This window comes from Convolutriloba macropyga, chromosome 5 (genome assembly GCF_964194025.1).
Source record: "Convolutriloba macropyga chromosome 5, txConMacr16.3, whole genome shotgun sequence".
In the NCBI taxonomy this organism is placed as follows: domain Eukaryota; kingdom Metazoa; phylum Xenacoelomorpha; order Acoela; family Convolutidae; genus Convolutriloba; species Convolutriloba macropyga.
Window position 1 is genome coordinate 65,868,591 of NC_134472.1, and position 17,496 is coordinate 65,886,086.

Below are 17,496 nucleotides of genomic sequence, written 5' to 3' on the forward strand. Positions count from 1 at the left end.
AGAGTTTTGAGCGTGAGAAAAAAATGGTGACGAGGTTTGTTAGAAATCACAGCCAATGTTTAGATTAACGGTTTGTATAAACTTTATTTGTTGTAGATGTTCGAGGAGATATTGGAGGAGGAGTTGAGGAAAAGTTCAGAAGTCGTGGAGGAGGGAGCAGTTGGGTACACTCCATCGGGCATGATTCCGAAGAAACCTTTTGTGCCTCTCAAAAAAGGAACTGGAAAGATGGCATACAACTCGAACAATAACAAGCAGAAGAATCAACGCAGAAGAAAGGCTAAAAAGAAGAGAGGTGATTGAGTTTTTCGTCAATTTAATGCATTCGTACCAAGTTGGGAGCATTTTTTAAGACGCATAATCTTTCTGTGGCCTATTGATGTTTTGGAAAATCAGTTGACATGGCTATTTGTTTTGCGAGCAACCACAACGTGTAAATTGTCTTGAACTTTGAAGATTCGATAACGTCGGCTCCTTCAAGGAAAGGTGCGATTAATCCGAGACATTTCGAGATAACAGTAAAACTAAGACTATGGTGTCTGATTAATTTCCGCGTCAGTGGTCGAACCGGTGATTATTGTGGGCGTATATGTACAACATTGACTTCAAAATTCCTCAAACTAGATGCTCTAATTGGAGATCATAAGAAAACATAAACATTTTTGGGTTCATTAATGGGTCTGTGGAATTTGAAGATTTGGGGAGGAATTTCAAACGTCCGATTGTGTAGCACCTAGCTTTTCTTCAGAACGTTTTGGAGCCGAGATCAGCAAGTTAATAATCTGAATGAAACGAAATGGGAAGTATAGAAGGACATTTGACACTGTCAATCTCGTGCTACGTTTTTGTCTTTTTAATAGCTGCACAGCGATAGCTGGGGCTATTATTGGCCTTCTCTTGGTTATTACAATTCAAAGAATTTGAGTTGTATTGGGGCGCTGTCTTTTTTTTAAGATCTGTTCACCCATTTTCATGATTTTTGAAGTCAAATTGGAGTAGTGGTTTTGGTCACGCCGAAACAGGAAATGGAGCGAAAAAGCGAGTGGTTTTGCGGCGTGAAATTTTTTCGCTCTAATTTTAAAGTAGAGTGAGAATACGGTGTTTGAACAAAAATTCGCTTTATCGGTAGTGGTTTTTTTGTTCACATGTGGCAATTTCACTTTGATTTTTACTGTTTTTTCGATGTTTTGGATCGGATTTTTTCTAAATTGTTTTTCCAATTAATTCATAGTCCGTTCTAGGTCTAGTTTTCTGTTTAGTCAATGAAAATTCTTTGAATTGTACGTCAGGACTTGTCCTGCTATGTTTTTTTTTATTTCGTCTGCATGATTTTTTTTACGACCATATGACGTCACAGCCACTTTTTGTTCATTCGTTCATGCAATTTCAACTGAATTGCATATGTGACGTCATTTTTCGCTCTTAGTGGAGCGAGTTTTTTTTGTTCATGCGCGTGATTAAATTTTTGGTCAAACTTGACTTACCTCACTCTCAAAAATGACTTCCTCAATTTGAATTTGACTTTTATTTACTTTTATTCAAAGAGATAAGGTCAAGTGGTTGTGTGTCACTCTAAATGAAGGTTATTTGAGATCAGCTAATAGAGGCAGCAATAACTTATACAGATTTTTAATTAAAATATAACAGATCAGCCTTCAATGAAAAGACGAATTTTTTGAGTCTGTCTTACTGCTTTTTTTTAGACTGCCGATCTACGAATCTATTGCGGCTATTTTCTGGCAATCTGCCTGCTATGTTTACAATTTACGGTTTTACTTTTTGAAAAACAGAACATGTTATAAAGTGCTGCTTTCTATATTATTAATAGCCGCCCTCATCTTCTCAGCCGGCTATTATAGCGCTCCTATTTTTTTTACGTTGAACAAAAAAATGTTTCGCTTTACCTCATTTTGCCGCTTTCTCAACATTTTGCGTGAAATCTTTTTGACTTCTCAAGGCTAGTTTCTCTCTTCTCTCATTCTGCTAAAATTGATTTTGATCATATGAATGCCATCAAAATAAATCGGACTTAAAAAATGTTTTTGTACAAAAATGTTTTTTTTTCAATATCTATTCTTTCAATCCCTATCATGTTTATTGGAATCAACGGCGGCTATTTTCCGGCAATCTGCTGTGTATGTTTATTATTTTGTTTTACATCTAGTATCTTTGGAGTAAAATGCGGGTTCAAAGCCTTTTATTTTACCAACTGTTTTTCACTCTTACCTATATTGGGGGAATAACAATCTTTTTGATTGCTGTCGAACGGACTTTCGAGTGTGCGTTTTTTTATAGCTGCAAAGCTGTGAGCTGAGCGGAGCTATATTGCGGTGCTCTTTGTTTTTTTTTGTTTCGTCGTCTGACGCTCTTTTTCGTTTTACATTTGTTCACACATCAAAGCTGAAAAAGTTTCTGAATGACTTCTTCCTCTCACTACCGGCGTTTGCGCGCGTGACGTCATTTCTCACTCTTTTTAGCAAAAGTGTTTTGCGTGATTAGATTTTGATCACAAGTGACTTACCTCACTGAATAAAATGACTTCTGCTATTTAAAACTTAAGTTTAATTTGAATTTGTTTAAGGTCAAAGGAACTCATATATGCCATAAAGGTCCCTAATAAGAGGCTTCTGTGGGATGAATTTTAACAAGCTTTATTAATTTATCGCTGAATGTTTTTTACCTAGCTTGTTGAGCGGCGTCGATTTGTTTTTCAATTTAGATCTGTCTCTGTTTCTATCTCTATTATATGGCACGCAGGTCTGTTCTTTCGCAGCTATTCCGGCAATCTGCCGGCTATGTTTTATAATTTTTGTTTGATCTTTGACTTTTCGAGTGACTTTGCGTTTCGCGTGATCTCAATTTCTTTCATTCACAGCTCGCTGAAATCAATTAGCGGCTGTTTAATACTAGAAGTCAAATAAAAAATGCGCCAAGGTCATTCTTTCAATTTAAAGCTTAATAGTGGTATATAATAATCTCTATTGACGTCATTTGGTGCCCCGTAGTTAGCTGCTTACTCCCCTTCCTCCAGGACCCCTCCCACGACTGCAGAAGGCTGAAATAAATTAGAGCTCTTGCTAGTCCTTCGAGAGCAATTTTTCCGACGCTAGTTGGTTGTTTTGTTCTTCCCTGCTTTTTTTTGATGTTCAACTCCAGTGAGTCACGGAGCTTTTAGACTAAATACATCTCTTTTCAGCTCTTTTTGGTCTGAAAATGTTTTGTCAGGTTTTTGATTGCTCTCAAACGATGTTTGTAGCAATTATAATAGTCCTGTGGTCTTATTTGTAAATTTTTGCTTGGCTGATTGTCGTCTGACGCTTATAACGTTTCGACTTCAAAGAACGGGATAGACAGGTAAAGACCGGCGGGCATCAAGTGGCTGAAGAGCTCTGTGGGAGCCTGTAGTTTTTAATTATGCGAATAAAAAATTCATGATGTGAAGGACGGTTCTTAATTTTACCCCCCCCCCCCCCCCCCCCTGTCACTCCCCCCTCCATACAACACTCCCCGTCCGCCGCCTGCTCCGATTGGAGATTTAGATCCCCGTCCAGTCACCCCCCTCTCCCTCGTCTTGTTCCATCCTTAACCCCGCGCGCTCAAGCCGCTTGCTGGACGTTTGAAAGCAGTTCGCCCAACGGTAGTCGGTTATGTTAAAAAGTTTTTTGTTCAGGTCGTGGCGATGAGGCGGATGGAGCGGAAGATTTTGAGTTCGATTACGAGGACGACTTTGAGGACTATATCGCATCTGACCCAGAACAGTACGATGACCAACAGGTCGACTCAGATGTGAGTGAATAAGTGAATAATATACCAGAGACCATTGTTGATCTCATTGTTCCCTTCTGGACAATCGAATTGTTATCAAACTAAAAACTCCGTTATTCAAGATCACTTAAACTACCCATTCTAGTCAATGCACTTGTGATAAATGGTAATCAGTAATTATTAATTTGTATACATTTAGTAATTAATAGCCGCCCTCATCTTCTCAGCCGGCTATTGTAGCGCTCCTATTTTTTTTACAATTCAAAGAATTTGAATTGTATTGGGGCGCTGTCTTTTTATTACGACTCGAAGAGGAGAAGTCCTTTTTTTAAATCATTTTTATTGGAGTGATTTTTGAAGCGGGAAATGAAACGCGTGAAAAAAATTTGGAGTGATTTTGGTGCTGAACAAAAGTAAAGAGCGTACCGAAAAGAGAGTTGTTTTTGTTCATACCGCTGTTTTTGAGAGAGCGAGAAATTGATGCGTGAAAAAATTTTCTCTAAGCGAGCGAAATTTTCTTGTTCACGTGCGGCTTTTAAAAGCAGTTTTTGCAACTTACGATGGTTATGAGGTTTGATTGTGATATTCTATTAGTGTTAGGCTTGTTTGATAGGAATTGAAGGTTTAAAGTAGTTAATTTGAGTTTAATGCTAATTTGGAGTATTTTCATGTATTTTGCTGATTTTCGGGCTTATTTTTGCGTTTTTTAACTATTGTTTTGTTTTACTAGCTCCGTTTGGGTATTGGAAAGACTCCTTCTACTTGAGCAAACTTTAGATAACGATTGGTTACAATTTTGTGGATATGAATCACTTTTTTGTTGAGAAAAATGACAAAAAAATGGCAAAAATTGGAACTGTTTTTCTTAATTGCAGTTTTTCGGTTTTTTTCGGTTTTTTAGAAAAGTATCTTTGCCTATTATAACTTGCCTACTGTTTTGCAAGCATCTGGATACCCTATTGTATGAAAGGAATTTTTCTTTGAGTTTATATGCTATGGTATTATTAAAAAAATTATTAACTTTTTTCAGTTTTTTATTGCAAGTTGTTAAGATTTTTTTTTTCATAATTTGGACTCGAGTATTTTCAAAATATTCACATAAGTGGTTTTACTAAGTACTAGGTGTTTTGATGAAAAATTTTTGGCAGAGATATTTCTATCGGGATCTCAAGTTACAACAAATTTTTTTCAGATTTTTTAGTAATCATATTTTAAGATTTGATTTTATAGTTTTCACTTTTTTATTTTATGGTTTTGTTTCAAGATAAACAAACATTAGTGGAGGCACGTTTTGTCTGATGAGTAGTTGGACGGCGTTTAAATGGATTTCCACTTCGAGTCGTTTCCGGAATTCTTCCGGCTATGTTTTTTTAAGATTGTTCACACATTTTCATGATTTTTGAAGTCAAATTGGAGTAGTGATTTTGGTCACGCCGAAACAGGAAGTGGAGCATAAAAGCGAGTGGTTTTGCGGCGTGCAATTTTTTTGCTCTAAATTTAAAAGTGGATTGAGAAAACGGTGTTTGAACAAAAATTCGCTTTCTCGCGAGTGGTTTTTTGTTCACGTGCGGCAATTTCACTTTGATTTTTACTGTTTTTTCAATTTTTCGATAGGATTTTTTTAGGTGTTTTTCCCAAGCTATTCATAGTCCGTTCTAGGTCTAGTTTTCTGTTTAGTCAATGAAAATTCTTTGAAATGTATGTCTGGACTTGTCCTGCTATGTTTTTTTACTTCGTCGAACAAAAAAATTTTTCGCTTTACCTGATTTTGCCGCTTTTTCAACATTTTGCGTGAAATCTTTTTGACTTCTCTAGGCTAGTTTCTCTCTTCTCTCATTCTGCTAAAAATGATTTTGAACATCAGTTGCTCAGCAAAGCAATTCAAAATTAACAGAGTCAGTATAAAAAATGAAGTCAGAAATAGAAAAGGGATAAACCCATAAAGCCCAATTTTAGATGCCCGCTATTTGAACGTCGTTCCTATAAGTATTAGTTACCTCTCTCTAATGCTTATTGGTATTGATAGTAGCCCCTGTAGCCTCTCTCTAAGAAACAGAAGTATGTTCAACTACGAAATGCCATCAAAATAAATCGGACTTAAAAAATGTTTCTGTACAAAAATCTTTTTTTTTTCAATGTCTATTCTTTCAATCCCAATCATGCTTATTGGAATCAGTGGCGGCTATTTTTCGGCAATCTGCCGGGTATGATTATCAATAATCGGTATAAATATAATCGGTATAAATCCTCTAAGTTTCACGAATATGACGCAAAAATTTGTAATGACTCAAAAATTATTTCGGATGTTACACCAACAGAAGTTTCAATGTCAACAAAACTTGGTATAGCAATTTGGAACATGATTCCAAAGGTCGATCTAAGGTAACCAAACGCTAAGGTAACCTATCGCAAACCTTTTCCGACTTCACGGGTCTTTTTATTTAAGATTTATAAGTATTCGAGTCTTAGGATGAGCTAAAAGAATTATCTGATCAGTCTCTGGAATGAGGGCAACATTTGTGTTGAATTGTGTTTTCTGAACTGAAATTGTACAAGGTTAATTTGACTCCGCGTTTTTGAGAATTACCATCAATTAAAAACTTACTGTATCGAGACGGAAACTGATCAAGTGTAGAAGTTCAAATGCCTCTATATTTTGGGTGTTAAGTATCACGGTGCCTACCAGGGACAAAATTTTCATGAGAAATTCGAGACTCGAAATTGTATAAACTTTCAATGGACAACTCAAAACGTTCCTGTGTATTTGTAAATCTATTTGTCTGCAACAAAAAATTTTTTTAGAGAGTATAAAAGCCACACGTATCTAATCATCGAGTTCAAAAGTATTAGAACTGATATTTTGATGCTTTAGGACAACCCCGAGGACGCTTATGATGGAGAGGTAGAGGGTTTAGGGGACATGTCGATCGGGGGAGGGGCGGCTGGTGGCAGAGTGAACCCGGAGAACCAGCCACTCGTGTTTGTGGATGTTTACTCTCCCTCAATCAAGGCAAAGAAGATTGCCAACATGAGGAGTGAATGTGTGAGGAAAATGGGAGAGAAGAATTTCAACAAAGTCTATAATTATCTACAGACAGTACGTAGTTACATTTGGAATTTTCTTGGAAAATTCTAGATCGGTTTCTAATAATTTTATAGCAATATGTCTTACGTTAGTCGGTTATTTTCGTACATCTGTACAACAACACGGGTATAAAAATTATCCTTCTTATTTCACTCCAAAAAAAGTCAAGTGTGGATTTCGGAAAGTTTAAGTCTTTAAATTTTGCGGAGTTAAATTTTAGCTTCTGTAGCTGCTCAAATTGAGCTTGCAAAAGTAATAAAAAATGACAAAATTGCATACTAATGGCTAAAGTTTTATTGCTCAACGGCTTTAAAAAGTTGGAATTGCCAAATTTTTGTTTCGTATTCAAAATCTAGAGGTCGAGAGCTTTGAAATGAGACTATACAATTTGCGTCAGGATGCTGGAAAAAAGTTAAAATTGTACGAAGGATTTTTTGCTTGTGTTTGTTATCAGTGTCTCAAATTTTCATTTGTTTTTCTCAAATAGGATCAATTATTATAGTCTTGTCTGTCTTTCAATGCAAATTTTTTCCTGGTCCTTTCGCTTGCTTGAGTGATATGAATTTTCGTCAAAACGCGGGAGCCTATGAGGCCAAAGTTTACAAGCAGTTCTCCCAGAACTTCAATAAGCTAAGTTTCAGCGAAACGCTCGAGGAGCCCGGAATTCATAGTGTGAAGGGTGAGTCTTGTGTTAACAGTAAGGATTTGAGAATAAAAGTTTTAATTGCTCTCTAACGAAGTTTGTATAACTTATTAATAGCCGCCCTCATCTTGTCAGCCGGCTATTATAGCGCTCCTATTTTTTTTACTTCGTCGAATTTTTTTGCTTTACCCATTTTGCCGCTTTTTCGACTTTTTGCGTGAAATCTTTGACTTCTCTAGGCTAGTTTCACTCGTCTGTCATTCTGCTCAAAGTCCTTTTTATAGCTGCGAAGCTGTAAGCTAAGCGTAACTATATTGCGGTGCTCTTGGTTTTTTTTGTTCCGTCGTCTGACGCTCTTTTTTCGTTTTACATTTGTTCACTCAGCAAAGCTGGAAAAGTCAAATTTTCTGAATTACTTCTTCCTCTCACTAACGGCATTTGCTCGCCGGACGTCATTTTTCACTCGCTTTAGCGAAAGTTTTTAATAGCCGCCCTCATCTTCTCAGCCGGCTATTATAGCGCTCCTATTTTTTACGACTCGAAGAGGAGTATTGGAGAAGTCCTTTTTACGACTCGAAGAAGAGTATTGGAGAAGTCCTTTTTTAAAATAACTTTAGTTGGAGTGAATTTTGAAGCAGGAAATGAAACGCGTGAAAAATTTTAGAGTGGTTTGGGTGCTGAAGAAAATTGAAGAAGGGAGCGAAAAGAGTGGTTTTTTGTTCATTCCGCTGTTTTCGAGAGAGCGAGAAATTGAGGTGTGAAAAAAATTTCTGGAAGCGAGCGAAATTTTGTGCTCACGTGCGGCTTTTTAAAACCGTTTTTTTGTTAATTTTTTTGGTTTAGAAGTATGATTATGATATTGTGCGATGCTGAGGGTTGTTTTAGTAGTGGCTCGTAGGTTTCTGGTCATTAATTAGAATTTTATACTATTTTTCTGGTTTTTCAGCTATTTTGCTGAATTTTAGGCAAATTTTAGCAATTTTTTGCGTTTTGTTTTGTTATAATGCTTTGTATGGGCTTTGAATAGACGCATGATAGTAACTGAGACTTTAGATACCAATTGATTACATTTTCTTAGGTTTTAACCGATTTTTTTGTTTAGAAAAATGACAATAAATTGAAAAATATTTAATTATTTTTCTTAATTTTTTGCTGTTTTTCGCTTTTTTCTAAACTTAGAGAAAATTTTCAGCCTATTCGACTTTCGTATTGTTTTAGAAGTCTTCCAGTACTATTTTCGCTCCATTTAACGTTTTTTTGGGTCTATGTGCTCCCGTGAAATAAAAAAAAAGCTCAATTTTTTCTATGTTTTTTCAAGTTGTTTTTAAATGCCCTTTGTGTTCTTTAATTTTTTTATAGCATTTGGGGATGCCTACAGTCCAAATTTGTTGTTTTTGATGCGTTTTGTTGATTTTGATTTTATTTTTGAGTCATTTTGTTAAAGATAATTGAGTAATTTTTATGAAGTTTTCCGCGAATTTTCGTGTTTTTTTTGGAATTTTTGCTGAAATCTTCTGATTTCCTGCTTTTTCCTACTTTTTAGTGTTCTAGCTTTTCATAGGAGCTTTTCTATAGGTTGTATTGGAATATATTTAGTGCACTTTTCAATGACAAATATAACTAACTTTTCTTAATCTCTTAATTTTTTCTATTTTCGTTCTTCGTTTTTAGTTTTATAAATAGACAATGATTTGGATTGGTGGACGCTTCACCAGATGTAGTATTAAAAGTTTTTTGAAGTAATGATTTGAATTCAGCATAATAGTATTTGATTCATAATTTGTGGCCAATTTTTTTGTTTTTTTTACAGAGAATATTTTCGGTTTTGTTTTTCATTTCCTTTCTTGTACCTTCGTTTATTCTACTTGAAAGTTTTGTGTTGGTTTTTGTCTCAGTTTGCAGTGATTCAGCGAACTAAAACTAAACCTATTGCTTGGGTTTTCGCCAAAAGTTGTGTTTTTTAAACTTGCAACTCAATGTAAAGTTTTTATCACGTGCTTTATCGTCTTTTCTGGTCAGTTATTTTTTCATTGTTCTTTTTCATTTTCTTGTTTTAAAGTGACAAGTGTTATTCAGTAGGATGAGCATTATGTTAGTTATTGTGGTCAATCAGTAGAATAAGTTTTATGTTTGTTGGGGGCGTTAGTTTTTTTCCTTCGAGTCGTTTCGAGAATTCTTCCGGCTATGTTTTTTTAATCAATTTTATTGGAGTGATTTTTGAAGCGGGAAGTGAAACGCCTGAAAAAATTTGGAGTGATTTTGGCGCTGAACTAAAGTGAAGAGCGGAGCGAAAAGAGAGTGGTTTTTGATCATACCGCTGTTTTTGAGAGAGCGAGAAATTGATGTGTGAAAAAATTTTCTCTAAGCGAGCGAAATTTTTTTGTTTGTGGGGCATTTTAAAGCAGTTTTTTTCATTTATTTTGGTTAAAAGGTTTGGTTATGATTTTGTTTTAATTTTAGGCTGGTTTTGGTAGTGGTTTGAAGGTTTCTGGAAATTCAGTGACTTTTATGATAATTCGGAGGTTTTTAATGTATTTGCTGATTTTCGGGCTAATTTTTGCGTTTTTTGTTTGACGATTATTTTGTTTTACTGGCTCAAATGGGTATTGAAGAAACCCCTTCTACTTGAGCATTTTTATGACCCTTAAGTAGAACTGCTCTACTTCTACTTGAGCAGTTTTTCGTTTTTTTTTTTGTTTTTAGCTAAGTTTCTTTGCCTATTATGACTTGCATATTGTTCTGCGAGCATCTGGATACCCTATTGGCTGAAGGGAATTTTTCTTTAGATTTATATGTTTTTGAAATATTAAAAAATGTAGTAACTTTTTCCATTTTTTAAAAACTGAATGTTGTTTTTAAGAGCTTTTTCATAATTTTAGTGTTTTTTCAAAATTCACATAAGTGGTTTTTGTAAGTACTACTTGTTTCGATGAATTTATTTTGGCAGAGATAGTTTTTTCGGGATCTCAATTTATAACAAAATTTGATCAGATTTTTTATCATATTTTAACAGATTTGATGTTATTGTTTTTACTTTTTTGTTTCATGACTTTGTTTCAAGATAATCTTAAATTTTTGAAGGCACGTTTTGTTTGATGAGTAGTTGGATAGAGTTTAAATGGATTTTCACTTCGAGTCGTTTCCGGAATTCTTCGGGCTATGTTTTTTTACTTCGTCGAACTTTTTTTCGCTTTACCATTTTGCCGCTTTTTCGACATTTGCGTGAAATCTTTTTGACTTCTCTAGGCTAGTTTCTCTCTTCTCTCATTCTGCTAAAAGTGAATTTGAACATCAGTTGCTCAGCAAAGCAATTCAAAATGAACAGTCAGTACAAAAAATTGAAGTCAGAAATAGAAACGGGATAAACCCATAAAGCCCAATTTTAGATGCCCGCTATTTGAACGTCGTTCCTATAAGTCTTAGTTACCATCTCTTATGCTTATTGGTATTGATTGTAGCCCCTGCAGTCTCTCTCTAAGAAACAGAAGTATGTTCAACTACGAAGTGCCATCAAAATAAATTGGACTTAAAAAATGTTTTTGTACAAAATTTTGTTTTTCAATATCTTCTGTTCTTTCAATCCCAATCATGCTTATTGGAATCAACGGCGGCTATTTTCCGGCAATCTGCCGGGTATGTTCAGGTTATTTGCGTGATTAGATTTTGATCATACGTGAGTTACCTCACTCAATAAAATGACCTCACTCAATAAAATGACTTTTGCACTTTAAAACTTAAGTTTAATTTGATTTTAGTTTTAAAACCGTTTTTTTGTTAATTTTTTTGGTTTAGAAGTATGATTATGATATTGTGCGATGCTGAGGGTTGTTTTAGTAGTGGCTCGTAGGTTTCTGGTCATTAATTAGAATTTTATACTATTTTTCTGGTTTTTCAGCTATTTTGCTGAATTTTAGGCAAATTTTAGCAATTTTTTGCGTTTTGTTTTGTTATAATGCTTTGTATGGGCTTTGAATAGACGCATGATAGTAACTGAGACTTTAGATACCAATTGATTACATTTTCTTAGGTTTTAACCGATTTTTTTGTTTAGAAAAATGACAATAAATTGAAAAATATTTAATTATTTTTCTTAATTTTTTGCTGTTTTTCGCTTTTTTCTAAACTTAGAGAAAATTTTCAGCCTATTCGACTTTCGTATTGTTTTAGAAGTCTTCCAGTACTATTTTCGCTCCATTTAACGTTTTTTTGGGTCTATGTGCTCCCGTGAAATAAAAAAAAAGCTCAATTTTTTCTATGTTTTTTCAAGTTGTTTTTAAATGCCCTTTGTGTTCTTTAATTTTTTTATAGCATTTGGGGATGCCTACAGTCCAAATTTGTTGTTTTTGATGCGTTTTGTTGATTTTGATTTTATTTTTGAGTCATTTTGTTAAAGATAATTGAGTAATTTTTATGAAGTTTTCCGCGAATTTTCGTGTTTTTTTTGGAATTTTTGCTGAAATCTTCTGATTTCCTGCTTTTTCCTACTTTTTAGTGTTCTAGCTTTTCATAGGAGCTTTTCTATAGGTTGTATTGGAATATATTTAGTGCACTTTTCAATGACAAATATAACTAACTTTTCTTAATCTCTTAATTTTTTCTATTTTCGTTCTTCGTTTTTAGTTTTATAAATAGACAATGATTTGGATTGGTGGACGCTTCACCAGATGTAGTATTAAAAGTTTTTTGAAGTAATGATTTGAATTCAGCATAATAGTATTTGATTCATAATTTGTGGCCAATTTTTTTGTTTTTTTTACAGAGAATATTTTCGGTTTTGTTTTTCATTTCCTTTCTTGTACCTTCGTTTATTCTACTTGAAAATTTTGTGTTGGTTTTTGTCTCAGTTTGCAGTGATTCAGCGAACTAAAACTAAACCTATTGCTTGGGTTTTCGCCAAAAGTTGTGTTTTTTAAACTTGCAACTCAATGTAAAGTTTTTATCACGTGCTTTATCGTCTTTTCTGGTCAGTTATTTTTTCATTGTTCTTTTTCATTTTCTTGTTTTAAAGTGACAAGTGTTATTCAGTAGGATGAGCATTATGTTAGTTATTGTGGTCAATCAGTAGAATAAGTTTTATGTTTGTTGGGGGCGTTAGTTTTTTTCCTTCGAGTCGTTTCGAGAATTCTTCCGGCTATGTTTTTTTAATCAATTTTATTGGAGTGATTTTTGAAGCGGGAAGTGAAACGCCTGAAAAAATTTGGAGTGATTTTGGCGCTGAACTAAAGTGAAGAGCGGAGCGAAAAGAGAGTGGTTTTTGATCATACCGCTGTTTTTGAGAGAGCGAGAAATTGATGTGTGAAAAAATTTTCTCTAAGCGAGCGAAATTTTTTTGTTTGTGGGGCATTTTAAAGCAGTTTTTTTCATTTATTTTGGTTAAAAGGTTTGGTTATGATTTTGTTTTAATTTTAGGCTGGTTTTGGTAGTGGTTTGAAGGTTTCTGGAAATTCAGTGACTTTTATGATAATTCGGAGGTTTTTAATGTATTTGCTGATTTTCGGGCTAATTTTTGCGTTTTTTGTTTGACGATTATTTTGTTTTACTGGCTCAAATGGGTATTGAAGAAACCCCTTCTACTTGAGCATTTTTATGACCCTTAAGTAGAACTGCTCTACTTCTACTTGAGCAGTTTTTCGTTTTTTTTTTGTTTTTAGCTAAGTTTCTTTGCCTATTATGACTTGCATATTGTTCTGCGAGCATCTGGATACCCTATTGGCTGAAGGGAATTTTTCTTTAGATTTATATGTTTTTGAAATATTAAAAAATGTAGTAACTTTTTCCATTTTTTAAAAACTGAATGTTGTTTTTAAGAGCTTTTTCATAATTTTAGTGTTTTTTCAAAATTCACATAAGTGGTTTTTGTAAGTACTACTTGTTTCGATGAATTTATTTTGGCAGAGATAGTTTTTTCGGGATCTCAATTTATAACAAAATTTGATCAGATTTTTTATCATATTTTAACAGATTTGATGTTATTGTTTTTACTTTTTTGTTTCATGACTTTGTTTCAAGATAATCTTAAATTTTTGAAGGCACGTTTTGTTTGATGAGTAGTTGGATAGAGTTTAAATGGATTTTCACTTCGAGTCGTTTCCGGAATTCTTCGGGCTATGTTTTTTTACTTCGTCGAACTTTTTTTCGCTTTACCATTTTGCCGCTTTTTCGACATTTGCGTGAAATCTTTTTGACTTCTCTAGGCTAGTTTCTCTCTTCTCTCATTCTGCTAAAAGTGAATTTGAACATCAGTTGCTCAGCAAAGCAATTCAAAATGAACAGTCAGTACAAAAAATTGAAGTCAGAAATAGAAACGGGATAAACCCATAAAGCCCAATTTTAGATGCCCGCTATTTGAACGTCGTTCCTATAAGTCTTAGTTACCATCTCTTATGCTTATTGGTATTGATTGTAGCCCCTGCAGTCTCTCTCTAAGAAACAGAAGTATGTTCAACTACGAAGTGCCATCAAAATAAATTGGACTTAAAAAATGTTTTTGTACAAAATTTTGTTTTTCAATATCTTCTGTTCTTTCAATCCCAATCATGCTTATTGGAATCAACGGCGGCTATTTTCCGGCAATCTGCCGGGTATGTTCAGGTTATTTGCGTGATTAGATTTTGATCATACGTGAGTTACCTCACTCAATAAAATGACCTCACTCAATAAAATGACTTTTGCACTTTAAAACTTAAGTTTAATTTGATTTTGTTTGAGGTCAAAGGAACTCCTATGTGCAGTAAAGGTCGCTAATAAGAGGCTTCTGTGGAATGAATTTTAACAAGCTTTAATAATTTATCGCTGAATGTTTTTTAGCCTAGTTTTTTGAGCGGCGTCGATTTTTTTTTCAATTTAGATCTATCTGTTTTTATCTCTATTATATGGCACGCAGATCTATTCTTTCGCAGCTATTCCGGCAATCTGCCGGCTATGTTAAACCATAGCTGCTCAGGAAAACAATTCATAATGAAGAGAGTCAGTATAAAAAAATCAAAGTCAGAAATAGAAACGGGATAAACCCATAAAGCCCATTATTAGATGCGCGTTACTTGAACTTTGTTCTCATAAGTTTTAGTTACTATCTATAATGCTTATTGGTATTGATACTAGACCGTGTAGCCTCTCACTGAGAGACAGCAGTTTGTTCAATTACGAAATGACATCAAAATAAATCGCACTTAAAAATGTTTTTATTCAAAAATCAATTTTTATTGATATTTTCTCTTCTTTCAATCCCAATAGAGTTATGGGAATCAACGGCGGCTATTTTCCGGCAATCTGCCGGGTATGTTATTAAACATTGGTTTTTTTGTGCGATTTTTCGCTTGACATTTTTTTCGTCTGACTCTTGACTTCTCGTTCTCAAAGACGGGATTAACAGGTTAAAAACAGGATTAAGTTTTCAGCCTTACGGCTGACTAGTATGAGATTCAACGAATCTGTTTTGGAGATATAAATTCATGATGTGAAGGGCGGTTCTTAGATTTTGAATTTTGACAGCACCCCTGCACCCCTCCCTATCCCCCCCCCCCCCCCCCCCACCGCTTCACTCGACACCCCCTGACCACTTCACGCCCTTCCAATCCCCACCATTGCGTGCACATCGTTCAACCTGTAACCCAGCCCCCCCCCCCCAGTGCACTCAACCCACTCCCTTTCAATTAAGCTGAAGCTACCTACTGACGAAGCCAACCGCTCGCCAGTCTTTTGAAAGCAATTCGCCTGCCGTTAGTCGGTAATGTTTTTTGTATTAGCTCTGATTTCGTCACTAAACATGCACTCTTTTCTATTTAAGGCTCGAAGGAAGACTTCAAACGAGATCGAGATCTTCCAGGAGCTGAACAGACTTCACTCAGTGCCTGATGACAACTTCCTAGTTGACCAACTCATATTCCTGGAAGCCACAAGTTAACCTAATGTTAACAAAGGATTTCAGCCATTTGAATTTATCCTGCCTGACGTGTCAAATAAGTCTCTTATGACATAGCGAAACACCTGAACTGCAGAACACGAATTGCTTTTCTTTCATTTTCTCAATTTAGTTTTGTAAATATTGCTTGTTATGAGAAAAGAAAAGTTGATTGTAATAAGATGCGACCGATTGTATTGCGTAGTTGTCTTTCATAATCATATCGTTGAAACCTGTTCGCTTTCTCTTCTTGGCTTTTAGAATTGTAAATTCAAATAGTTTGCTTCTGTTGATGATTTAAAGAGAAGTAATTGGTGTTGAGAAATTAAATTGTTATTGATTAACCAACCATGTTGATAGTGTGATAATGTAAATAAATTCACTATTGTAAATATACGAATTTAAACTAGTTTCTCAGTTGGTTTTTGAGATAGGAAAAGAAGTAGAGGTTTGACTTGATTAGGTAAATAAAAATTTTTATGTCTTCCAGCAAGGTTAAATATTCTGACTCGTATTAGTGTAAAAAAGATAGTATAAATTTTATCCACTGAATGTGGCTGTCTTGTTTTGCGTACGTGTTCTTGGGATTGTGTTAAGTCTGTGTTAGTAAGTTTGAAGCAATGTACTGAGGTAACGAAAAGGTTTGTTTCTGCAAGCCTGGAGGTAACAATTATTCTCAGACGAGCACTTTTATTCTAGAATGTTCTTTCACCTGAGTCATTTGACTTCCGTCTTGAGAACCGGTATAAACTGGTTAAGCCCGAGGCATTTGAACCTAAGTCGATTAGGCAGAAACTTATGGTAAAGAGCAATGTTAAGAGGTTTTTTGTTCTCTGCTTTTGTCTTCTAAGCTTAATTAATAGCAGCTGTCAGCCTCTCAACGGCTATTATTTAGGCAAGCCTTTTACAATTTAAAGAATTAGAGTTGTAGTGGGGATCTATCCTTTTTTAAGATCTAATCACACATTAGTTCACGCCGAAACTGGAGCGAAAAATCGAGTGGTTTTTGCGGCGTGCATTTTTTCTCGAATATTTAAGTAGAGTAAGCAATCGGTGTTCACAAAAATTCGCTTGCTCACTAGTGTTTTTTTGTTCACATGCGGCAATTTCACTTTGATGTTTGTTTCGATTTTTTGGATATGATTTTTTCTAAATGGTTTTTCCAATCCATTCATTGTTCATTCTAGGCCTAGTTTTTTTTCTTTGAACCAAATTTCCATCTCTCGCTAGTGGTTTTTTGTTCATATGCTGCATTTTGACATTGATTTTGTTTTTTTCTTTAAAATTTTTTGAAGTATTTTTTACGACAGGACGTCAGGATTTGTACGTCAGGACTTGTCCTGCTATGTTTTTCCAATTCGTTTTACCTTTTGATCACGTTTTTTGTTTTACATAAGTCACATTTTCACGCTTGATGTCTGACTTACCTTACTCGTTGTTTCAACTGAATGGATTTTAAAGTCTTTCACGCATTGAATTACAATGTAGTGAATACAGTCAAGGTCAAAAGAGCAAATCAAAAGAAACTGGATGAACCGATAAAGACCGGTGATTAAGTCATAGTGCATTAGGTTATCAAAGTTCGTTGGAGAGATTGCTAGCTGACATTTAGTAAACTTTCAGTTTAGAACCTGAGGCTTGTTTCCAGAACTTCATTCTGGACGCAGGGTCCAGAAAACGTCCTTAAGGGTTTGATAATAAGTTCCTGAAACAATTTTATTTGCCATGGAATAGCTTTCAGTTTTTCAATATGACAAATTTTATCATTCTTTTTTTTATAAAACTTGCATTTTTTCAAGTTTTTGTTGGTTTTTAGATTTCTGAAGACTCGAGAAACCTCCTCGAGGGTTCAAAAGTAGGTACTGTAAAATTTCTAAATATAATGAATTGTGTTTAACATATATTGTCAGTTTATTATCGCTATTGTCAGTTTATTTGTCAATATTGTCATTTATTCAGGTTTTTCAGCCTGACAGAAATTCTCCGTTAGGGTTGGTAATGGGTTACTGAAAATTGTTTGTTCGCCATAGATGAGTTACATCTTATCAAAAATTTTAGCAGTTTTTTTTGCAACTTCTAATTTTTTTCAAGTTTTTTTGAAAT

General features: G+C 34.6%; 1 protein-coding gene across 1 annotated transcript in view; it reads left to right on the plus strand.

Moving 5' to 3' along the window:
- The window catches only part of LOC142339556 (uncharacterized), a 51,791-nt gene extending 35,980 nt beyond the window's left edge, over positions 1 to 15,811 (plus strand). Inside the window, exons 12-15 of the mRNA XM_075389687.1 lie at positions 97 to 295; positions 3,671 to 3,786; positions 6,638 to 6,862; positions 15,280 to 15,811. Coding sequence (XP_075245802.1) covers positions 97 to 295; positions 3,671 to 3,786; positions 6,638 to 6,862; positions 15,280 to 15,396 — 657 coding nt within the window. The 3' untranslated portion in view covers positions 15,397 to 15,811. The remainder of the gene's footprint in view (positions 1 to 96; positions 296 to 3,670; positions 3,787 to 6,637; positions 6,863 to 15,279) is intronic.
- The last annotated feature ends 1,685 nt before the right edge of the window (positions 15,812 to 17,496 follow it).